At 35.7% G+C, this 22,200-nt stretch overlaps 1 protein-coding gene across 1 annotated transcript; it reads left to right on the forward strand.

The window, feature by feature from the left end:
- The first annotated feature begins 2,610 nt into the window (after positions 1–2,610).
- Positions 2,611–22,146, forward strand: Vti1b (Vesicle transport through interaction with t-SNAREs 1b). Its single transcript, XM_067117468.1, is given in 7 exon segments — positions 2,611–2,849; positions 4,835–4,942; positions 5,625–5,790; positions 7,291–7,472; positions 8,175–8,205; positions 8,207–8,290; positions 19,634–22,146. Coding segments are annotated over 5 exon segments (675 nt in total). The 5' UTR covers positions 2,611–2,849; positions 4,835–4,942; positions 5,625–5,715; the 3' UTR covers positions 19,937–22,146.
- Positions 22,147–22,200: the final 54 nt, after the last annotated feature.

The raw sequence follows: 22,200 nt of genomic DNA on the forward strand, positions 1-22,200 counted from the left end.
TTTTTTCATGGTGTCAGACTAAGCAAATTTTGGTAAATATAAATAAGCTTTCTTCTATGAAATCAAGGTCAGACTAAGCAAATTTTGGTAAATATAAATAAGCTTTCTTCTATGAAATCAAGGAAAGTCATATTTTCCATAAAAGCATAACAATACAAATACAACAAAAGGAGTGAAAAAATTGTAATCATCCTTATAAAATACTGTACATCATAAGTGTCCTCAGCAATTTCCAAAGTACGTGCTGTTCTCACTGCTTTCAAAGATTGCCATCTTCAGTCACATCTAATACTGTATATCACTAATTCCCCATTTAAAAAAGAAAAATTGCCATTTTTTTAGTCATAACAGCATTCTGTAATTTTAAAAACTATTCACTCACCAGAGGACAAAAATGGACATCCTAAAGAAGTTTACAGGACTTTAGAAAATGTACGTATCAAGATTTTTATATGATGTGACTGGAAGTAGGCAGTGCCAGTAATTAAGGTAGGTAGGTAGTTGAGCATGAAACTCACTAACACATCTGAGAGGAGTCCAAATAAATCGGAAACAGTCTTGAGAGTAAAGTTCAAAAGCAATAACCCTTCTAAGGTGGCATTTCTGGTAAAAAGCAATTTGATGTATTCTGAAAATGCTGTTTCTTTAATAGAAATATACTGTACATTTTTATGACTTTAATTCAAAATGATTTCATTCCTTTATGCCTTAAAATTGTGCACAATACAGTGTATTGGCCTGTTCATCAAATTATGAACTCTGGATTGCGATATGTTGCTATTTGCTTGCAATACATCAATATTGCAAGCAATGCAAAAATCGCCAAAATAACAAGGCTGTAGTGTATTTTTTAGCTCCAACAAAGTAATCTTCACCGTCAAAAGAAACAGATCATTTCCTGACTGCTCAAGAATGTTTATTGCAGGTATAATTAATGAAGGAGTTACTTACCAAATTTAGTAGTTAATAATTTTGTTGGAATTTCACCTTCAGTGTTGACAATGTAGTGTCTTAGATGTTAAAATATATAATAATTTAGTTTACAATAACTATATTTCACAATAAGCCCCTTACTTATAATTACCCCAAATTACACTACAACTTCAATGAGATCAAGCTGCTTAAAGACTAAAGTGGTTGAATGGAGGTGCAGAATTCATCAGAAAATCCCAGGGATTGAGGCAAGCAATAGAATCCAAAGGTCTAAGGAAATGAAAAGTTGTATCTGCAAGGTCAAAACCCTGTGAATTATACTACAACTATGGAGTTCATAGTAAAAAATCTAAAGAGACAAAAAACAAATGAATTAAAGCTTCTATGGATGTCACAAAGGAAAGAGGAGAACTAAGGGGATGATGATAATGAATATTTCATTACTCAGCTGAGGCAAGAAATACACATCCCACAATTACCAAGGGTCATAATGAATAGGGACCAACTCACATGATTCACATCCCCAGAAGGCTGCACAGTCTGCATGCTCCATTCACTGACCAAAAAAGAGTTGACATGAAAAACACGGTAAGATGTGCCATTCAAGCTGCTTACCTTACTCAGTACTGCCATTTGCTATTGTATGAACCAATGAAAAATTGTCTTCTGTTACTACATTCCAGGACACCTGCAGAAAACGTTTTTCCAGGGGGAATACTAACCTGGCTGCTATAAAGGACAGACCCAGAGTTGCATTCCTTCATAAAATTACAATGTACGTAGATGGCTTTGCTACTGACCTAACCTGAAGATATGGATGTCAGAGAAAGGATTGTCTCTGGATAAAAACTCATCAGGCAAAGGTTCCGATTTAGGGTTTGATCATCCTCTGTGGCACTTCCTTCTCATAGCATACCAGTGTTTTCAGATCCCATGAAGAATTGAGTTGATGAGCAGACCTAATTCTATCAGAAGGCTAATCTTTACAATTATCTGGCATGAAAGAGGAAATGACTGAGAGTGGATTAGAGGCAGCGTTCAGAACCATATTCCATAGCATGCATCAACTGAAATGGCATTCCTGTTTTATACAGGAAAGACTGAAATTGTGCAGGGTTGTCAGTGATGGCACTGCCTCTGCTTAAAGGCTTGTGCCTTCAAGTCTAGTTAGAAACCCTTGAGTGAGCAAGTGTACTGAGAGTAAGTAAGAAACAAGTTCAAAACAGTATTCCGTAAAAGGCTAATTTGGACAGCATCGTCTGTTTAAAATAGGATGATCGAGACTGTGCGGGAATGTTGCTAATATCACTGCCTCTGCGGAAAGCGATCAAGTGTACTAAGAGCAGATCAGAAGGGCTGTTCAGATTCATATTCCGTACAATGTATCAGATTGAACAATATCCCGTTTTAAAAAGGAAAGATTGAAATCGTGAAGGGTTCTTGACATACATAGACTCACGAAAACGTACAAAAAGTAAATAAGAATAAGAATGAGATCATTTTCAATATGAGTTTGAACCTTTAGAAAGGGATTTAGGGCAGATAGTTAATCCAATCTGCTTTCGCTGTACACCTTAACTAAAGTAAATAAAAATAAGATAATTTTAGATAGAGTTTGAATCTTTATGGATCATTTTAAATTTGTTTAAATCTTTAGGTATCATTTTAAATTAGTTTGAATCTTTAGGAAGTGATTATGGCAGACAGTTGATCAAATTTGCATTTGCTGTTTACCCTAACTGACGTTTTTTTCTGCAAGAAGAAGAACCCGTTTTCTTTGAGCCTGTAGCTGTCATTACCCCAATCAGCTGATGGCCAAAGGAACGTTAAGTCTACCACTGATTTCTTGGACCAGGAGGCGGTAACGGCGCTGAGAAGGAGAGAGAAAGAAAAAACCTGGTGAATGTAATATACGTGTAAGTTTCTTTGATTATGTATAACGTACATTATTCTTCAGTAGTTGACAGGCAGGTGACAAATAAGGGACTGCAGTCCAGAGGTTCTCTAGGTAACCCTATAGTTTAGGCCTCTGTTAAAGTAGTTAAATTTCTAAAGTACACATTAAAGTTTTTGCCGGATAAATGTTTTGTACGATAGTTCTGCATACTTATTGAATGATTCTATCTCGTGTTTAATATGTAAACCATTTTTGTGTGTGTATGTTTTTTGCTAAGCAGCTTCCCGTTTCTTACCCATTCATGAGGCTACAAAGTTACAACCAAAATTCATTACAAAAACGGATTAATAACATGAAAATACGCAGATAAACAATAATGCAATAGGAATACTACCAAACCTAACCTAACCTAAGGTGCTAGCCTAGGTCCTAACAAGATCTGGGCTACAGTGGACTGAAGTTGACGGTGATCCCTGTAAATCACAGATACAGGCCTGTGCAAGAATGTATCTTACAGTAATTATTTTCATCAATTTTTTGACTAACCGTCACCAGTTTTTAAAGAAACTGTTTGTAAAATGTCCTTAAATACCCATTTCATTGCTGATGTACCAAGAATTCATATTGTTCATATTGTGTGCACAAACAGAATTTCACTGCAGTCAGCCCCAGGTATTGGTGGGGGTGCATACCACAGCCCCCCCCGCGAATGGCTAAAATCCGTGAATACTTGACACCCCTCTAAAAATACTTATAACTGCCAATTTTGATAGTTCAAACACCAAAAACCCCTATAAAAATGCTTATACCTGAGTATTTTAATAGTTTTATCACAAGAAATGCATTTAGTCACAAAAATTATATGAAAATACAGTAATTATTAAATATTTCTTTATGAAAAATACCCTATATAGGCAAATTTTCAGTGAATAATGTGTATATACGTTCCTCAAAAAATCTGCAAATAGGTGAACCCGTGAATCCAAAACTGCAAATAGGTGGGGGACCACTGTACTTGGACTACCTTATTTCTGCTTGGTATTAGCCCAGGCCTACATCTAGCCTAGTATATTTGTTTGGTATTAGCCCAGGCCTACATCTAGCCTAGTATATTTTGCTGTGAAAATACAGTATAGATATAGTAGTATCCTAGGTTGGGAGAAAGAATGAGGGTTAAACACTTAGGCAGAGCTGGAATTCTGCCGAATCCAAGGATTAATGTTGGGTGTGTTTGCATACTGTATAGTAGTCCCAAAATTTATTTTTTTTCCTTGTTGCTGTTAATTTAGAAATAGTACAGTATAGGAAAAAGTGCAATCTTCCGTGACAATGCCAGTTACATCATCTTGTAAGAAGTCAGAATTTTTTCAAGACACAGCTACTTCTAAAAGTGTCCGCAACATAAACCAGTGATCTAGCCTATGATGATTTGTTTCTAGACAACAAGAATACAAACCTTATTTTAGAAAAAAGGGTATTCCTTTGGTACTAGTTGGAATTTTTTATGGAAAGTCTGTTAATAAGGCAATAGTGACTGGGAGGTGAGTGGTCCGGGTAGAAGTACCCACCACTCACCTGACTGTCAAGCTACACTTTGTTCAACAGCTGTAGACAGCAAACTTCTAATTTGCTTGGAATTCGTTTTCTTTATATTTTTGGAGGTACCGTATTTACTGTATGTGATATTTTATGAACTTCAGGTTTGAATGTTGCTTGTTTTGGACTTCTTTTTATTTTAATTTAATAGAGAATTACGGAAGGCTGTTCACTTGAGAAAAGTGTGGACGGCACATATGTCTAGAACAAAGGGTACTGTTTGTCAATGCGTAATGTCTCCCATAATTATAGATACACAGTAGCTGTTTATTGTTGTTTAAATTTCTTTCAGGGCAGGTGCTATGGTGCCGTACAGGCTTCAAGCATAAAGTAATTTTTTTCATTTTGTTTTCCAAGCTTTATTAGCTATAGCTGATTAGCTCTACCTAATATTTTTTTTGTCTCCAGTGTATGTTCTAGGTACCTGATGTGCAGTGTTCTTGTTTGTCCACGGTGATATGGGCCAAACACACACATAGAGGCATGAATTTGAATAAGAAAGAGAAAGAGACTCCCGTAAGTCTGTGTAGAATTGAATTCCTTGACAACCAAATCAGGAAGATTGAATGTATCTCTTGGTAGTTCATTGCCCTGTCCTTTACCATAGAGTCAAGATGCTTTCTCTTTCCCAGTTATGCTTTTTACTTATGACACATTCCCAACAATGTCTTCTTATTTAGCTCTCCACCTGTTTTAGCTTTATCTTCCTCTAGTTTTAATAATCCCTTTGAGAGGCTGGGTTTGTGATTCACTGATCTTGTTAAACAAATTATTGTTTGTGATGATGTCCTTGGACTTTCATTACATGAATTAGGTAAATTTACTTGTTGCTACCTGGTCATTTGTTAATGAAAGTTTCACTGCTTACAGTTCCATAACATATGTACTAAGATGACCTAAGCTCACTTTATTTTGTTACAGTACTTATTTTTGTGTTAGCCAGTGAAAATAGTCCATGATGAAAGTGTAAAACACTGCTGACTTTCCAGAGTAAAACTAAATTGTTTTTTCTGTGCAATGAAAGAAGACTTACCTCATGAGACTTATGAATTTTCTTACTTATCAGCACCAGTATCTAGGATTATTGCAACTAAGTTACTCAATAGTACTTTAAATCTTGTACAGTATATGCATTTTGTGATGTCGTAATTTTTTAAAGATTTTCTTTTATGTACAACTTTCATCTCTCGATTTCCAGGTAATGCGATTAGGAGGAATTGTGATTTGAAGTTATAATATGATTCTTAATATTGTAGTCTAGAGAAGGTTTAAGATACTAATCTACAACCATGTCATCTCACAAATTTGAATTATTGGATGAAGAAGTTGAGGCTTTGTTGGATCAAGTAGCTGATGAACTTGAAGTAAGTAAAGATACTACATATTTAGTATTATTATTTTTATTGTTATAAGCAACCTTGATCACCTGTGAGAATTGTTTTAATTATCTAAATAAGACAGTGGATAGAAACAGTTTGTTTTACCACAAACCCATCAACTATACAAGCTCCAAAATTTTAAGAGTTCCTACCATGTCATCTGCACATCCAGGCTCCAATTCTCCCTCCCTTGGTGGTAAAACCATCTAAGTGTGTGTGTGTGTGTGTGTGTAACCTCAAGCACACCTCTTTGGGTTTGTTCCCAGATTTTCAGATTTTACACTTCTTTTGCCTTAGAATCCATTTTCATTAGCAGTTCATTTTTTTTAGTTTAAATCTTCTTTTGTTGATGGTTTTTATTTAATTTTCCTGGAAATTGCTAAAATAAGTGTTGTAAGTGTTTAGTTTGAAGATAGTTGCTAATAAGCAGCTGTCAAAGTAAGTGAACCACTCAGAAGTAGAATGTATGAAAAAGTACAGTGACCGTAAGGGTAAAAAGTACAAGCACTAGAACTTGGTATAGATCAGGAGTAATGTGTATGCCCAAACACTGAGGAGTTACACAAATGAGTGAATGATATAAAGTGTGGAAGACATAAGCATTACTAAAGGCTGTTTGCATTGTCTTTAGCCCCAAGCTGCACCCACTTTCTAGCTTTTTACTGTACTACTGTTTGCATTCCCATTTTTCCATCTTGCTGTCCAACCACTCCAGTTCCCTCTTTTATATTTCCATCTTGCTTTCCAACCACTCCAACTCACTCTTTTCACTGACTTAAGTGCCAAATGGCTTGGCATTATAACCAGATTTTCATATATCAGTTCAGCCTGCTCATGGGGGCATATGCTCACACTCAGTACATAGAATTAGAAACTCGTCTTTCCTGGAAGTCAGTGATCCATTTGTTGATCTTTTTTTATATATTTTTGTTGATGTTTTTAAATGGTAAGTATGAAGTATTTAGAAAAAACAACATCATAGGTATGAGAGGGAGAGAGCAAGTACAAACAGGATGTTACTGTAGGTATTTTTATAATTCATTAATTATTTTGTGATTTACTGTGCTCAATGTTTAGAATAACCAGTATCAAAGGTTTATATGTAAGTTGGAAACATATGTTGTTAAGGGCTTATTATTGTATTGAAGTTTTCAGTTTACATAGGAGGAATGCTTGGAATTGATAACCAGTTATGTTGGGAACTAGCATAAATTTGATTAATTTTTTGTTTTTGTTTAGTTTTTAAAATACAATACTGTATTCTAGGTTCATATGTATGTCAAAAGGTATAACATATAGGTAATAAGTTGTTGTTATTTGTGCATTTCAGTTAACTCATGGACTTGGAATCAATTACCCACACATATACAGTATTTGGAATGAGCAATAGTTTTATGTTTTGCTGTACTATACCTGTATGTAATATGTTTGGCAAGTGTTACGTTTTCATTGAAATTTGAAGTACAGTGTATATTTTATTTTCAGTTTGGGTTAAGTAGATGTAATGGTCAAGAAGAAAGAAAATTATTACTCTCTGAGATTGAGCGGATGCTTAATGATGCTAGTGGGTCATTAATTGACATGGATATTGAGTCCAAGAAAGCACCAGTGGACTACAGGAATAATATGAACAGCAAGGTGGTGAGATATCAGAATGAAGTAGCTAGGTAAGTTACTCAGGATCATGTGTTTTTAAAGGCTTTGTATCTCTATGCATGTCTTTATCTTTATGAAAGCCTTACTGTGGTTATTTTTTAGTTGTTAGCAATCATTTAGAAACATCCCTTATGAGGGTTTTATGGTTTTCCCTAGAAAAATCTGTGTGAATATCAGAAATGTGTTTGTGGTAACTTATGTTAAGACCATAAACAGTGGGTTGCCAACAGTGACAGAAATACATTTTGAGGGATTATTGTATATTCAAAGTTCATTGTTCATGCTACTGCTGCTTGATGTCTCTTAGACAACTGGAAGTATGTTTCCCATGATTACAAACCTAGATATAAACTTTTGACATACTTAAAGGTAACAAGAGAGTTGCCAGACATAGGAGCAATAAGTATATTTTGCCTTGTTTGATTAAAATTCAAAGTTCTTTTTCAATAAAAAAAAAGAGGTCTTTTGTAGAAAAAACAACCCTTTATGCATAGAGGCCAGAAGAGTACCAGGTAGAAAATGTGCCATATCTTCTTGTTATTAATAGTAATAATGAATTAAAACTTGTATGAAAGTTTAGATGTGTTCCATTTTGCTTCAAGGTTTCCAGAATTTTTGATGATCTGAAAAAAATTCAGTGAAAATTCTTGTTGCCTTGTGCCCTTAAGAATGTTTATTTGCTATTTTTATAATTCCTTGTTCTTGTTTTAAAGGTACCAAAGACAATTAGACCGGGAAAAGTCCTTCAAATTACAGAGGTGATGGCAGATCAGACTTAGTGTCAAATGATGATGATGCAGCATCATTGGATGCATTGAGACGTAAACAGGTAGGTTCCTTTTTATTTTTAAGCATAATAATTACATAAAGATTAAAAATAGAAATGTGTTAAGAATTACATGCACTCAGAGTTACTGTAGTTAATGCCAGCTTAAGGAAATATGAGGTAATGTTTCATTATTTCTTTTAATAAATATTATGTATTCATTTCAATTTACAGTTTTGCTTTACATCTTTCAAATTATTTTAATGTTGGGTGTACCCTCTTTCAATGAGCCGTAAAAATGTCTTTCATTCAGAATGGCATTGAAAGAAGGAAATAGACAAGATGTGGGGTCCAGATGATCGACATAGATGTAAATGGTTTAGATATATGATGAGAAAGTGTGAGGAACACTGCGGGTACAGAATTCAGCATCTTTGCAACTTTGCATTCCTGTTCATCATTAACAGCCCAACAAACTGTGTTTTACCCAATTGAAGGAAACTTTCTGACCCCTACACACCCCAGAAATCTGCTGTAGTCTTGTTATTTTGGGAATGTTTGCATTGTTTGCAACATTGCTGTACTGCAAACATATACTGTACATATATTGTATTTTTGAAATGTGTCTTAGATGTATGAATACAGATTAAAAACCTGTTCCACAGGAAATTCTTTGAGCAGTATATGATTTCTCCCCGCCTTCACGAGTATTAATACAGTGCATGGTTCAGCATTCGCGGATTCAGTTATTCACAGGTTTTTCTGTGGAACATTTTTCAATAAATCAGAGAAATTCGGTAATTCATGGATTTTTTTGTCGAGAAATATTCACAAATTACTGTATTTTCATGTTATTTTTATGACTAAATGCATTTTTTATGATAAAAAATTATTTACTAATTTTCAAATATTAATATTAATGTAAACAGCAAAATATCGATATATTTTTTTTCAATGCATATTAAATATGTAGGTACTGTACAGTACCTGTGAATTCCTAGTGTTGCCCATATGGACTGTAAAAAAGAAAAGTGGGACAGCTTCATTACTGCATGAGAGAAAATGGCTGTAATGTACATGAATTTATGGGTAACTTTATTAGTTTTCACACTTAACTGTAAGCTAAGTGTAATGTTGTAAGATGACTTTGAAATTATATTAAGTTTTTCAGGATGATAGTTTAAGGTATATTTGGTGGTTTAACTATTAAAATAGGCAGTTATAAGCATTTTTAGAAGGGGGGGGGTTCTTTGGTGTTTTACTATTACAGTATAAGCATTTTTAGAGGGGTTTCAATATATCGCAGATTTTTGGTGTTCGCGGGTGGTCATGACGCCTAACCCCTGGAAATACAGGGTCAACTGTAGTCAGTTATTGAGTGTTGTCCAAAAATACATAGGGATGACTTTTTACTTGTATTATTGGATTTTCATGTACAGTACTGTAAATGTAATAGGGATTGGAGCAAGAAGAATAAAGAATTTGGACATTCAGTCGCAAGAGGCAAGAAAACAAAAAAAAGGCAGAGAAATGGAATTCAGATAGTGTGGAAAGGATGCTGCATAGAACTTTTAGTACCACCTGCAGTGTGCCATGCAAGGTATGGTGTACCAAGTAAAGTGCTGGTCAACAAAAGACAACCTTGATGGTTGACAAACCAGTGAATATGGAATTCACCTTTCATACTGCAACAAGCACCAGAGTAAAAAGGGTTGAGATCAGGTATTTTCAAGAGATGGGAAACATGAAGAAAACATTTACAAATGATGGCATAATTATTCACAGCACTGCATTACCACAAAACGTGCAGTTATTAGTTAATGTCTTCAACCCGATGTTCCAGAGGCTGCTGCTTTGACAGACAAAAGACTAGTAATCCAGAACCCATTTTTCACATAAGTTTGGCGTGGTGGTCTAAAAATGCTAATAAATGCTTATTTTTAAAGTTTAAACACTAAATATGATCCTAATCATGCTCCCAAATTATTAAGCTAACTTTTAAATGAAATTAAAGTTACCGTTATTTCATTTAAAGGTTAGCTTAATACATTACCCTTAAAAAAGAAATAAATGGTTGACATAAAAATTGAGAGTTGGAAGAGAATTTCTGTCTCCCCTTCCAACCGATCTATTTTTAGAAGTCTTCTCAACCTCATTTTAATAACTTCTTTATTCTGCGTCTCTTTCTCTTTGTTTTGAAATCTTTTTCGTGAACAAATAGTGATTTTTATTTTGAGGCTAATACAACTCTTAGTTCTTATGTTTTTATGTTTTAGAACATATTTGCCACACTAGCTCATTCACACTTCGTAGATGGTGCAGTTAAAATTAGATCAATCTAAACTATTTACTGTACAGGTAAAGACGCACTGAGAAATAATAGTAAAAATGTGTGAGCGCTAACTATGAATGAGAGAGGAGAGAGAGAGAGAGAGAGAGAGAGAGAGAGAGAGAGAGGGACTAGAGAAGAGAGAGATATTGTCCTTACTTGAAATATCAAGTTAAATTATATATGAATTATTACAGAGAATGAATAACATGAGAGAGAGAGAGAGTGAGGTTATTCTTATGATAGATATCAAAAGAAGGAAATTCAGTATTAAACTAACTTTTAAATAAAATTAAAGTTACTATAATTTCATTTAAAAGTTAGCTTAGTACATTACCCTTAGAAAAAGAAATAAATGGTTGACGTAAAAATATAGGATAGTATGAAGAGTAGTATACTATTTCCCTCTCTCCCCATTCCACTGGTCTATTTTTAGAAGTGTTCTCAACCTCGTTTTTAAAAAGTCTTTATTCTGTTTCTTTCTCTTTGTTCTGAAATGCCCTATGTCTCTATGTTTTATAATGGCGAATTTACAGTTTGTAGATGGTACATGTAAAATTAGATCCATTTAAAATTATCTACTGTACAGTTAAAGACATACAAGGAAACAGTAATTCGTAGGGTTGCACTAACTACTAACGAGAGAGAGAGAGAGAGAGAGAGAGAGAGAGAGAGGGATTACAGTAGTAGGAAACCTTTGACCCACTAATCAGCAACACTCTCCCTTCTTGTCATGTTAAATCGACATGTCTGACAGCTTTGCCTTCGAGCCTCGAACAAAAGATGAGGGAAATATATTTGTTTGTTTAATATACGTATCACATACGAAATTTGTAATTACAGTTGTATTATTATTATTATTATTATTATTATTATTATTATTATTATTATTATTTAAAAAGTAGTACTCATTATTAGGTAAAAAATTTATTTATAAAACAAATAAACATATACATGTACCATAAAAGTTCTCTCATCTCAGTAAAAGAGAGAGAGAGAGAGAGAGAACTTATTACTTTCATTATTTAATGTTATTTAATTTACATATAAAAGCTTGAAAACTTATAAATTACATAAAAAATTAAACATGAATACTTTTGCAGGGTTTCTCAGTACTGTATTCGCAAATGTTCGCGTGTCTGTGAAAAACTTGTGTTTGACAATTAGTTAGGTTCCAATGGAAAGTTAGCATGTCTGTGAATTCGCGCAACTCGAATCTCGCAAGTTCGGAGGATTACTGTACAGTCATTCCTGTTAACCGACTCCTTGCTTAATGGACAATTCAGTTAAAGGAAATTTTATCTGAGGTTAAATCCTCTCTGTTAATACACTTTTGCTCGATTTAAAGATGGAAAAAGACAACTGGCTAAAGTGTGGAATTAGGCATGTCCTCATTAGTGGTTCTCAGCTGGAACAAAGAGGAAGTGCTCAGTTTACATATACAGTACGGTAGCAGTATTCAGTGTGCAGCTCCACTAAACTATTTTGTGTGTCTTTGTGTTTTTTCGGCAATTCTAGTGCTAATACAGGGAAAGTCATCATTTGGCCAAGCCTAAGAAGGTTATAGTTGACAGGAAATAAAAAAGAACAGTACTGTAGATAGAAAAAGTTGAGGATGTTCATAGTTCATTAGTAAAAACAAAATTTATGCACATTAGTGTGTAATGGTTTATAAAACAGATTTTGACGTAGGAAAAACCTATTTTTGGTAGTCGCTGTGAATCCTCAAAGGAGTTACCATACTCTCATGGTCCCTAGAGGGCTCCAACTCTCATAGTTCCTCATTGGACGGGTTAATATCATTCTCGGCTAGCTCTGCTGGGCCCACATTCGATCCTCTGACCGGCCAATGAAGAATTAGTGAAATTTATTTCTGGTGATAGAAGTTCATTTCTCGTTATAATGTGGTTCGGATTCCACAATAAGCTGAAGGTCCCGTTGTTAGGTAACCAATTGGTTCTTAGCCACGTAAAATAAATCTAATCCTTCGGGCCAGCCCTAGGAGAGCTGTTAATCAGCTCAGTGGTCTGGTTAAACTAAGGTATACTTAACTTTTTTTTCCAACTCTCATTGTCCCTAGAGGGCTTTGTAATTAGACCAACCAATTTCAAAGAATTCTCATCTAGTTGGTCTGAGCCAGTACAGTACACGTTGACACTGACAGAATATAGGACTCAAGACAAGAGGGCCCTCTCTCTTGTCTGCTGCGACTCTTTAGGTTCAATTCCCATTCTTTACCTGCAGATGTGGCAACAGCGCACTGCACATCAGCCATTTATTGTGGCAACAGTGCACTCTATGACAAATCTTTTCACTCATTACTCTTTCTCAGGTCTATGCTGGATATTTATTCACCCTAGTTCCATGCCTTTTCGTCAGGAAAAGTGGGTGGATTTGAGGACTCACAGCGACTACCAAAAATAGGTTTTTCCTACATCAAAACCTGATTTTTGATAGCGTAGCTGCTGTTTACCCTCGAAGGAGCTTACAAAAGAAATTCAAAGGTGACAAAATGGCTTAGCTCTTAAAATTCAATCCCAAGAACCCAGATAGAATTTCAATCCAGGGTTAAGCTACATGTTATAAACCACATTCGTTATTCCAGATACCCATAGTGTTTGGCAACAAAGAACATGAAACTAAACACAAATTTATAAAATGTTAAGATGTAGTTCTAAAGTGACTAACCTAAATATGCTGGGTTTGGTCGCGGTATTGTTACAACTTTCCCAGCAATATCTTAGCATAACCACCACATCAAGAAAACCTGATTTTCCACCATAGCGCCTGTGGGGTCAGGACTTCCTATACCACCTACTGATACACAGTGTAGTCGAATTTGTTCAAGCTTGTGGTAATAATGTTTTAGGAATTCTGTTTCTGATGACCACCGTATACATTCGCAGACTCCTTTGAAAGAAACATTTCTGAAGAAAGCCAATGATGTACTTAACCTTCCAGATGTCATGTGACTTAGGAAAAGAGTGGGGTCTGCCTTTTTAATAAGGGACACTAAAATTATTCTCAGCCCATGTAGAGAGAGTGGTGTGGTCTGTGCTAGGGTGCAGGAAAATCGAACCCTCTGGGATGTTTGCCTTGACCTTGAGATAAATCTTAAGTGCTTGAACGAGGCATAATGTTTCATCTGACAAATTGAGTTCCCTTATCAGAATAGGAGATATTCTCTTTCAAGGGTTCTCGTTTTTGGCTAGGAATGATGGGCTAGGAGACAGTAATAAATGACAGTTAGCTGTATGAGTGATGTAGGGTTGTCCCCATCTAAGAGAGCCCAGTTCACTAATACGAGCTCCTGATGCCAAAGCTGTCAAGACTTTCCCTCCTACTGTCTGGGATAGAACAGCAGACAGTAATGGAACTGAATTCTTCGCCCACTGTTGAAGCAACAGGACTGTTCAGCCAATTTTGGGCTATTAAGTAAGCGGTTCCGTTGAAAGTTAGAAGTTTGTTCAAAATCTTCGAAATCTGGGACAATGGCGGAAAAAGGTATATCGTCCTCCATTTGTTCCAGTCTTGTAGAATGCATCTCTTGCTATTGCTTGATTGCCCAGGTTTGGAGACACATGTGCTGGAAGTTGGTGGTTCTCAAATGTGGCAAACAGGTTCACTTCCAGATGTGGAAGCACATTGGCATTTAATTGAAAAGTGATTGTCTAACATCCACTCAGTCAAGGCTGTTGTATTCCTTCACAGAGCATTGAGGGACCCTGTGAAGTGAATTGCAGACAAGTGCCACTTCTTTATTTACGCCATCCAAAGGATGGATAGCATTACTGCATTGAGAGGAGATGAACATGAGCCCAACCTCTTGATGCAGGACATTGCTGTCATATTGTCTAGGACCAACAAAATGTTGGACCCCTTTTGGAGGTTTCAGTTTTCTGAGGGACAGAAAGACAGCCATCAGCTCCAGGAAGTTGATATGACACTTCCTCAGAGTAGGTGACACCTCCCTGATGCCTGACAATCCCCCCAGTGGCCTCTCCAACCTGTCAAGGAGGCATCTGTGTGTATTATCACTCATACAGATGGAGCCAGGGTGACCTGTTTTGCCAGAGACCCCTTCCAGGTCCACGGCTGGAGTATCTTCCCACCCCAAGTTGATTGCAAATATATTTTCTTGCATGTGATAGCCATTTTTTGTTTACATTTTTTTTTAGTTGCAATCTGATGTCTGGAAATGCAGGGCTGTACAAGGAACCTTTTCAAGTCCTTCCTTATTCTGTTTTGATTATTGTTGGGAAGAGACAACTGGCCATGAAGAGTATCCCAGCAAAGTCCCAGCCACTGAAAGCATCTGCTGGCGTGTAAGGTGGGATTTGTTCCAATTATTAGAAAACCTTTTGACTGGAGGCTGTTGACTACCACCCTTAGGCTTCGTAAGCACTCTTCTATGGTGGGCCCCCAGATTAGCCAATCATCTAGGTAGGCTACCAGTTGAATTCCTTCTTTCCTGAGTTCTTGGACAATTACTACTGCTATTTTGTAAAAGCTTTTCAGGCAATGTTTAACCCAAAGGGCATGACTTTGAATCTGTACGTTTTCTTCCCTATCCGGAACCCTAAGAAGGGGTGGAAGGGAACAACGAGAGGGACGTGCCAGTGTGCATCTTTCAGAGCTATAGAGATGGTCCAGGTCCCATGCGGAATGATTGAAAATATCTGGGCAACAGTAGTCATCTGAAAACTGTATCAGTGTGTATGTTCAAACTTGAGAGGTCGAGGATCACCCTCCGTTTGGAGGAATCCTTCATGGGGACGCTGAAGAGACATGCTTGGTGGCAAATATTCGCATGATTCTCTATGCTCCCTTTACTGTATAAGGGCCTTCTGCACATAATCTTCCTGGGAGGGGTCTGGGTTTTGGAACAACCTCTTTAAAGGAGGGTGAGGATAAGACCAATTCCACCCTAGTCCATTGAAAATAATACTCTATCCCCAGGGGAAGGACTTCTATTGCATGTGATGCTGTTGAGGATGACCCTCAACCACACAATTCTTATAGGGCTCCAACTCTTCCCTTGCCTTTAATAGGCATTCCAGAAGTTAATTTTCTTTTTCCCCAGTACGAGCATCATTGCATGCTTCAAAGGGGTGCTTTTACTGCTGCTGTCCCTTCTTCTGTTGATGAAAGGATCCTCTAGGAATGACTGGAGGCTTGTATAACTCCGAGTCATAACGAACTTTCTTTGGTTTAGGGAGAGGAAACTCTCGAGTCCACTGCTTCCCGGATTCCCCTTTTATAAGGAGAGCGTATATTGTACAGTTCTGCTGTCGGGCTCATTCATTGAGTTAAGCCACAACACACTTCTTAAAAAGTTCCCTACAGAAGCAGGTAGAATGTAATGAGGTTACATAAAGGCGTGACACATCAAGTCTTTTGGCTACAGCACCAAACATTGGGTTGCGACGGGCCCGGCTTACGACGTTCTGAGGTTATGACATTTTTCAAATACTGTATATTTATCAGAAATTATTTCCTGGTTTACAACGCATGTTCTGGGGTTATGATGCTCATGACACCAATCTGACGGAAGAAATATGGCTACAAAATGGCAGAATAATCAAAATTTGGAGTTTTTTTTATGAAAAACTCAATAAATATACAGATTACATTGTTTTCAATACACCCAAAGCATTAAAAGTTAGGTTTTCTTACGGTTTTTGACGATTTTCAACGATTTTCGGCTTCGACGATTTTTTCAGCACGACACGTATTAGGAACAGAACCCCCATCGTAAACTGGGGACTGCCTGTATATATACTGTGTGTGTATATATATATATATATATATATATATATATATATATATATATATATATATATATACTCATTTATGACGCTATTATCTAAATCTTCAATGTTATTATTTTGTCAATATTTTTAATAGGGCCATGCCCAGGTGCCCCCCCCCCCTGGATCCACTAGTGCCAGATGAAGCCTTTTCCTTTCAAAAGAAAGGGCAAGTGTTGCCCTTTCCGTAGTAGAATTATCAGATACTGGGATGACGGAGAAAAATGGCTGTAATTCTGCCACTGGCTCTCATTTCCCAGCTACCACAAAATTCTGAAAATTTGCCTTAACATGATTAATTATTTTAAAGGTGAAGGGACAGAAGGGTGGGGCTACCCAGTGAGCGTATTGGTTCTCCAAAATAACTGTAGAACTCCATTTTCCATTGACCTGGTTAAAAATTTCTTCTATGGCTTGCTTTAAAAGCTATATTTGTAGGCAGGATAACCATCTCCTTCAGCAGTTTCTCAATGCCTACTGAAGGAAGGACTAAGCGCTATTTCGTATAAGGAAACACTGCTCTGTCCTGAAATTCTACATGTTCAACTTCAATCATAGTTTTCCTCTCATTAATAAGGTATTTACCATCAGGAGAAAAGGTATATATTGAGGCATCGCACCAAGGGTTATTAGTATCATCAGGGGCGGTTATTGGAGCCCCTACTATCCTTTGATTTGAAGTTTTGTAGCCCAAACTGGCCATATTTTTGCTATCAGTCAGAGCTTGGTATACTGAATTAGATGTAAGGTATAAGAATTTATCAGCCTTTAAATGAAAGAATAAAGTGGCTATCAAAACATGGTTTAGTAAACCATGTTATATCCTGCTGAATAGGAATGCTATGTCTCACTTTAGGAGCATTTTAAAATGCAGGCAAAAACAAACCTTTTGGATAGATTTTTAGTGAGAAAGAAGCACAGTGAATCACAAGAAGAAAGCAGTAGAAAGAGACAAAAGAGATTATACCCTAGAAGCAAAGTTGCATGCTATTTTAATGGAAGAGATTGCTTTTCCAAACAGTATCACCTCTCCTCTTCCTCACTACCTACCATAGCCGATTTCAACTCTACCAATTACAGGTAAAATGAGGAAAAAGAATTTGCTTTTTATCCATGTACTGTACTTTGTTTTTTTGTATAATTTTTGAATGCTAGGTTTGTTAAATTCAAGTAAAAAGGCTTTTATATTTATTTTATTTTTTGAGGTCCATAAAGGATTAATCCAATTTTCATCATATCCTTTGGGAAAAATTTGCTCTGTAAGGATGATTCGGTAAAATGACAGCCTTCTGGAATGGGTTAAATCCTTTAAACAAGGCATGATTATATATGATTATCAGGTTATGAGGAAACAAGCAAATGTCTACTACAGTATAATCAGTAAGAATGTATCACCAACACTAAGAATTTCATGTTTCATTCCCTTCCATTCAGTGGTAAATTCTCTTAAAACTTGCTTTAAAAAGGCTACTGATTTAATTTCTCCTAAGATTACTACTGTTTTCAGGAAGTTAGTTGGACTTGAAAGTTTTCCTTGTTTGGATTACCTAACAGGCTAAGTCTGTCCTCATGCCCCTCAGAATATAGTCTGAGTATGAAGTGTAACCTTTCTAAAACTCAAAGTATGGTAGTCAGTGCAGCTCACTTTTGCCTTTGCTTCCCTATGTACAATTAAATGGTACAGTTTTGAATGTCTGACCTTGAAGGTTTTAGGTGTAACTTTTAAGATATGGCTTTTGAGAAGCATATACACAATATTGCTCTCTGTTTCTCAAAAAGCTGGTATCTTTCGGAAATATATTTAAATGTTTCATGAAGCTATTGTATTTTGTGTTTTAACTCTCTTTCTTCTTTCTTTGGAGTACTGTCCTAAAGTGTGGTCTTTAGGTGTTAAGTCTCATCTCAAAATGTTGGATACAGTTATGTCATAAAGTCAAGTCAGGTTTATTGTATAAACTGTTGATGTTGATTTATGGCATAGACATAAAGCAAGTTCATTGTTTGTTGCATAGAATGTACTACAACAGCAACTGTTGGATACAGTTTTGTCGTAAAGTCAAGTCAGGTTTATTGTATAAACTGTTGATGTTGATTTATGGCATAGACATAAAGCAAGTTCATTGTTTGATGCATAGAATTTACTACAACAAACATCCTCAGCACACTTCTTTACCTGACCTAGCAGTTTTTGTTCGCAACACTAGGCAGGCTGATGCTGTAAACAGTCATTTTCTAGTACATCAGGTTTAATTGTACTGTTTGCTGGGAGTCTTATCTTGGCTACAACTAAAATGTGGTATACTTTACCTTGTGTAGTTGTGGAATCTTCTGATCTCCAAATATGTAAGTGGAGAGCAAATTTATTCTCCTCCTGAATTCAGGTGTATCAGTTTTATTTTCTGTTCCTTTATACTGTTAAGTATACCTTAGTTTACCAGACCACTGAGCTGATTTTGTTTTATTTATGGCTAGAAACCAATTGGTTACTTAGCAACGGGACCTACAGCTTATTTGAATCATTATAGCGAGAAATGAATTTCTATCACCAGAAATAAATTCCTCTAACTCTTCATCCTTTTCGGGCCCATCAACGACGGCTCAAAAGCTCAACCGACTCGCCAACAAAGGCTTGTTCTTATACTGTACAGTATTTGTTTGTCTTCTCTTTTCGAGCTGACTTCCTTTTGGAGCCTTCTTGGGTTTGTAGTATGTTGAATCTGTCCATAAGGGGTTTCAGCTGAAGATTTAAAGAAAGAAAAAGTCTTCGGTTCCCAGTGTGATGTTGCCTTGTTGCATTGCTCTTGAGGGAAAAGGATTAATTCCCTGTAAATCCCCCTCACCAACTGCACTTCACTTTATCAATCACTTACTGAGTGTTCAATCATTTATCTCCAATGTTTATTTTTTTCTTTTCATCAATCATTTACTGAGTGTTCAATCATTTATCTCCAATGTTTATTTTTTTCTTTTCATTTTCATGTTCAGTCAGTTTCAAAGGAATGTAACCAGTCAAATAGCAGTTGTTGACCACACACTTAGTATTTTCCTGGTATATATGTATTTATCTAATTTATATTTAAGTAAATGTGGACCATATGTACATATGCATGTAAGGTAAAAGAAAGCATCTCATCAAGAGTTTTAAACATTTTCACTTACTAAAAACTTTTTCACTTACAATTTTTGTAACATTTGTTTACCTACATTTTGATACGTAAGGATTTCATGTGGTAAAGTACTGTACTGTTTTCCCCCATTTATTTTTAGGTTCAACAGGGTGCAGCAATTCTTGAAAGAACATCTGAAAGTATAGCACGTTCTACCAGTATTGCAGTAGAAACAGAACAGGTTGGAACAGAGGTTCTTGGGGAATTAGGTACACAACGTGAGACCCTGACTCGGACGAGGGACAGACTTGTAGACACAGATGCGGAGTTGAGCCGTAGTAGAAAGATAATTAGGGCTATGTCTCGGAATGTCTTATATAATCGTATTCTGTTGATAATTATAATTTTACTAGAAATGGGCATACTTGGTGGCCTTGTCTACTGGAAATTTTTTACTAAATAAGCTTGCAGTGGGGTGAACTGAAAGAGGTCTGCAATATATTGTGGAGTATCATTGGTATTAAGTATGTTTGAAATACTATTACAATGATAAGTGTGTTAAAGGTACTGTTACAAAAAATGATAAGTTTGATAAAGTTGAATTGGTTATATGAAGCAAGATTTTTATATACTGTACACATAACTAACTGTATAGTATTAAGTTAATGTCAATAAGGCATTGTTTCATAGATGTTATTTCACCTACCTTTACAATTCCAAAAGGTAATTTTATCAGTTTTTTATAAGTTGTCGTACATTTTACTTCAAATAGATTTTGAAAGTTCTAAATATAAACTTTTATGATAATATAGTTTCTGTAAAGTAATTTTGTATATTTTATCAATATAGCATTCCAAGAGGCCATTTCAAACATTTTCATGAAAGTACTGTACATGAATTGTTCATTGCTAGAAAGCATTAGACATTCATTATACAATATACTAAAAATTTTAATGAGAAAAGTATACCAAAGGTATAGCAATAGTAAGTTTTTCAGAACTCAAGCATAATTATACTACATCCTCTCACCGCAAAAATTTGCCCAGAAGGTTGCTGCTGCTTGATTGAAGTTGAATGTTTGAAATGCATCCTTAATTCTCAATTTTGTGTAAGTAAAAGTGATTAGCTTTAAAGATGAAAATGAATTCATTTTTATAAATACAAATATAATGATACTGCCATAAGCCTTAATTTAGTGATCAGACTAATAACACTTTACTGATTTAGAATTGTATATAGTCTAAGGTTATTGACTTTTAACCTTGGTTACTCTAATCAGATTTGTACATTTATTGTTACTGTCATGCTATTTATTATTCACACTTAGAACATTTCTTCGTTTGAATATTCTCTGTCACAGATCTCATAATGAGTTTTGTGTTTTAATGTACTGTAAATGAAATTCATTTCAAGAAATTGAGATGTACAGTATTGGTGAAATTGAGGAATTGTTTATATACAGGTACTGGAAATTCCTTTCTGTCTGTACTAGCTTAATGTTTATCATTACTTTTTTTTGTGTGTGTACTAGCTTAATGTTTATCATTACTTTTTTTTCAGGTGGTTACTGAAAAAATTTATCTAAGATAAATTTGACTCTGGTTAAAACTTAGTTACACCCTCAAGTAATAAACCAAAACTTCTATAACATGCATAAATGCCAATATAATGGTCTGTTACATGCTCTCCATATTATGTATATTGTCAAGAAAACATAAATTATAAATAAGGTTCTGTAGATGCAAAACTGTTAAACTGTAAGCTGTTTACAAACAATACCTTGGAAAAAAAAGTATTTTATCTTGTAATGTGATGGGTGTTGTGAAAGTATCCTACCCTAGACATTAAAAAGTACTATGTATTGGTATAATGTGAGGTCTGTTCAGTGTCTTGTAGCCTAGGCTTTCAAAAGTTAATTGCTAAAATTAACCTCTTGGAACAAAATATTTTTTGGTATAATGTGAGGTCTGTTCAGAAAGTATTGTAGCCTAGGCTTTAAGAGTTAATTGCTAACCTCTTGAACTAATACATTAATTCCTTTCAGTTGTTTTTTGCAGTTGCTTATTTGTCATATTAATTATGATCTCTATTTGTTTGTGACTCAGGAATCCTTCAGCAGAATTTTGAGTTTAGTAAAAAATTGCACTGAACTATGTAAGCCATGGGATATTGTACTTGGCCAAAATTCCTGAATCTGTCGAGATGAATGGGTCCAGCTTTCCAAAAATGAACCATGAATGACAACACCCATACCAGAGCGTTGTTTCCAACTTACTGTTTCCCAAAGCTGAACCATGACACCAACCCATATCCGTCATTCTCAACTGTTTCAAAGATTTTTGTCCAGACAGAACATCTCGCAAGCCCTCTACTCACCAAGATAAAAGAGCCAGTGAGATGTTGCACCTGGACAAAAATCTTTGAAATAGTTGAGAATACTGTAATAGATAGGGGGTGATATCATGGTTCAGCTCTGGGAAACAACGCTCAAGTATGGGTGTTGTCATGATTCAGTTTTAGAAACCTGGAGGTTAGAAGTGGCACCCATTCATCTGCTTTAGGTTACACAACATTTGGTTCTTCCCAAGGTCAAAACTTCACTGAGTGGTCCCTGATTTTAGATGAGAAATGATCATGACAAATAACAAATACAACAAAGAACTGGCATCCAGATTAACTGTTTTTCATTGAGACACTTTCTGAGCACACCATGTATGCTAAAATCAG

The sequence above is a fragment of the Macrobrachium rosenbergii genome, chromosome 15 (genome assembly GCF_040412425.1).
Source record: "Macrobrachium rosenbergii isolate ZJJX-2024 chromosome 15, ASM4041242v1, whole genome shotgun sequence".
Taxonomy (NCBI): domain Eukaryota; kingdom Metazoa; phylum Arthropoda; class Malacostraca; order Decapoda; family Palaemonidae; genus Macrobrachium; species Macrobrachium rosenbergii.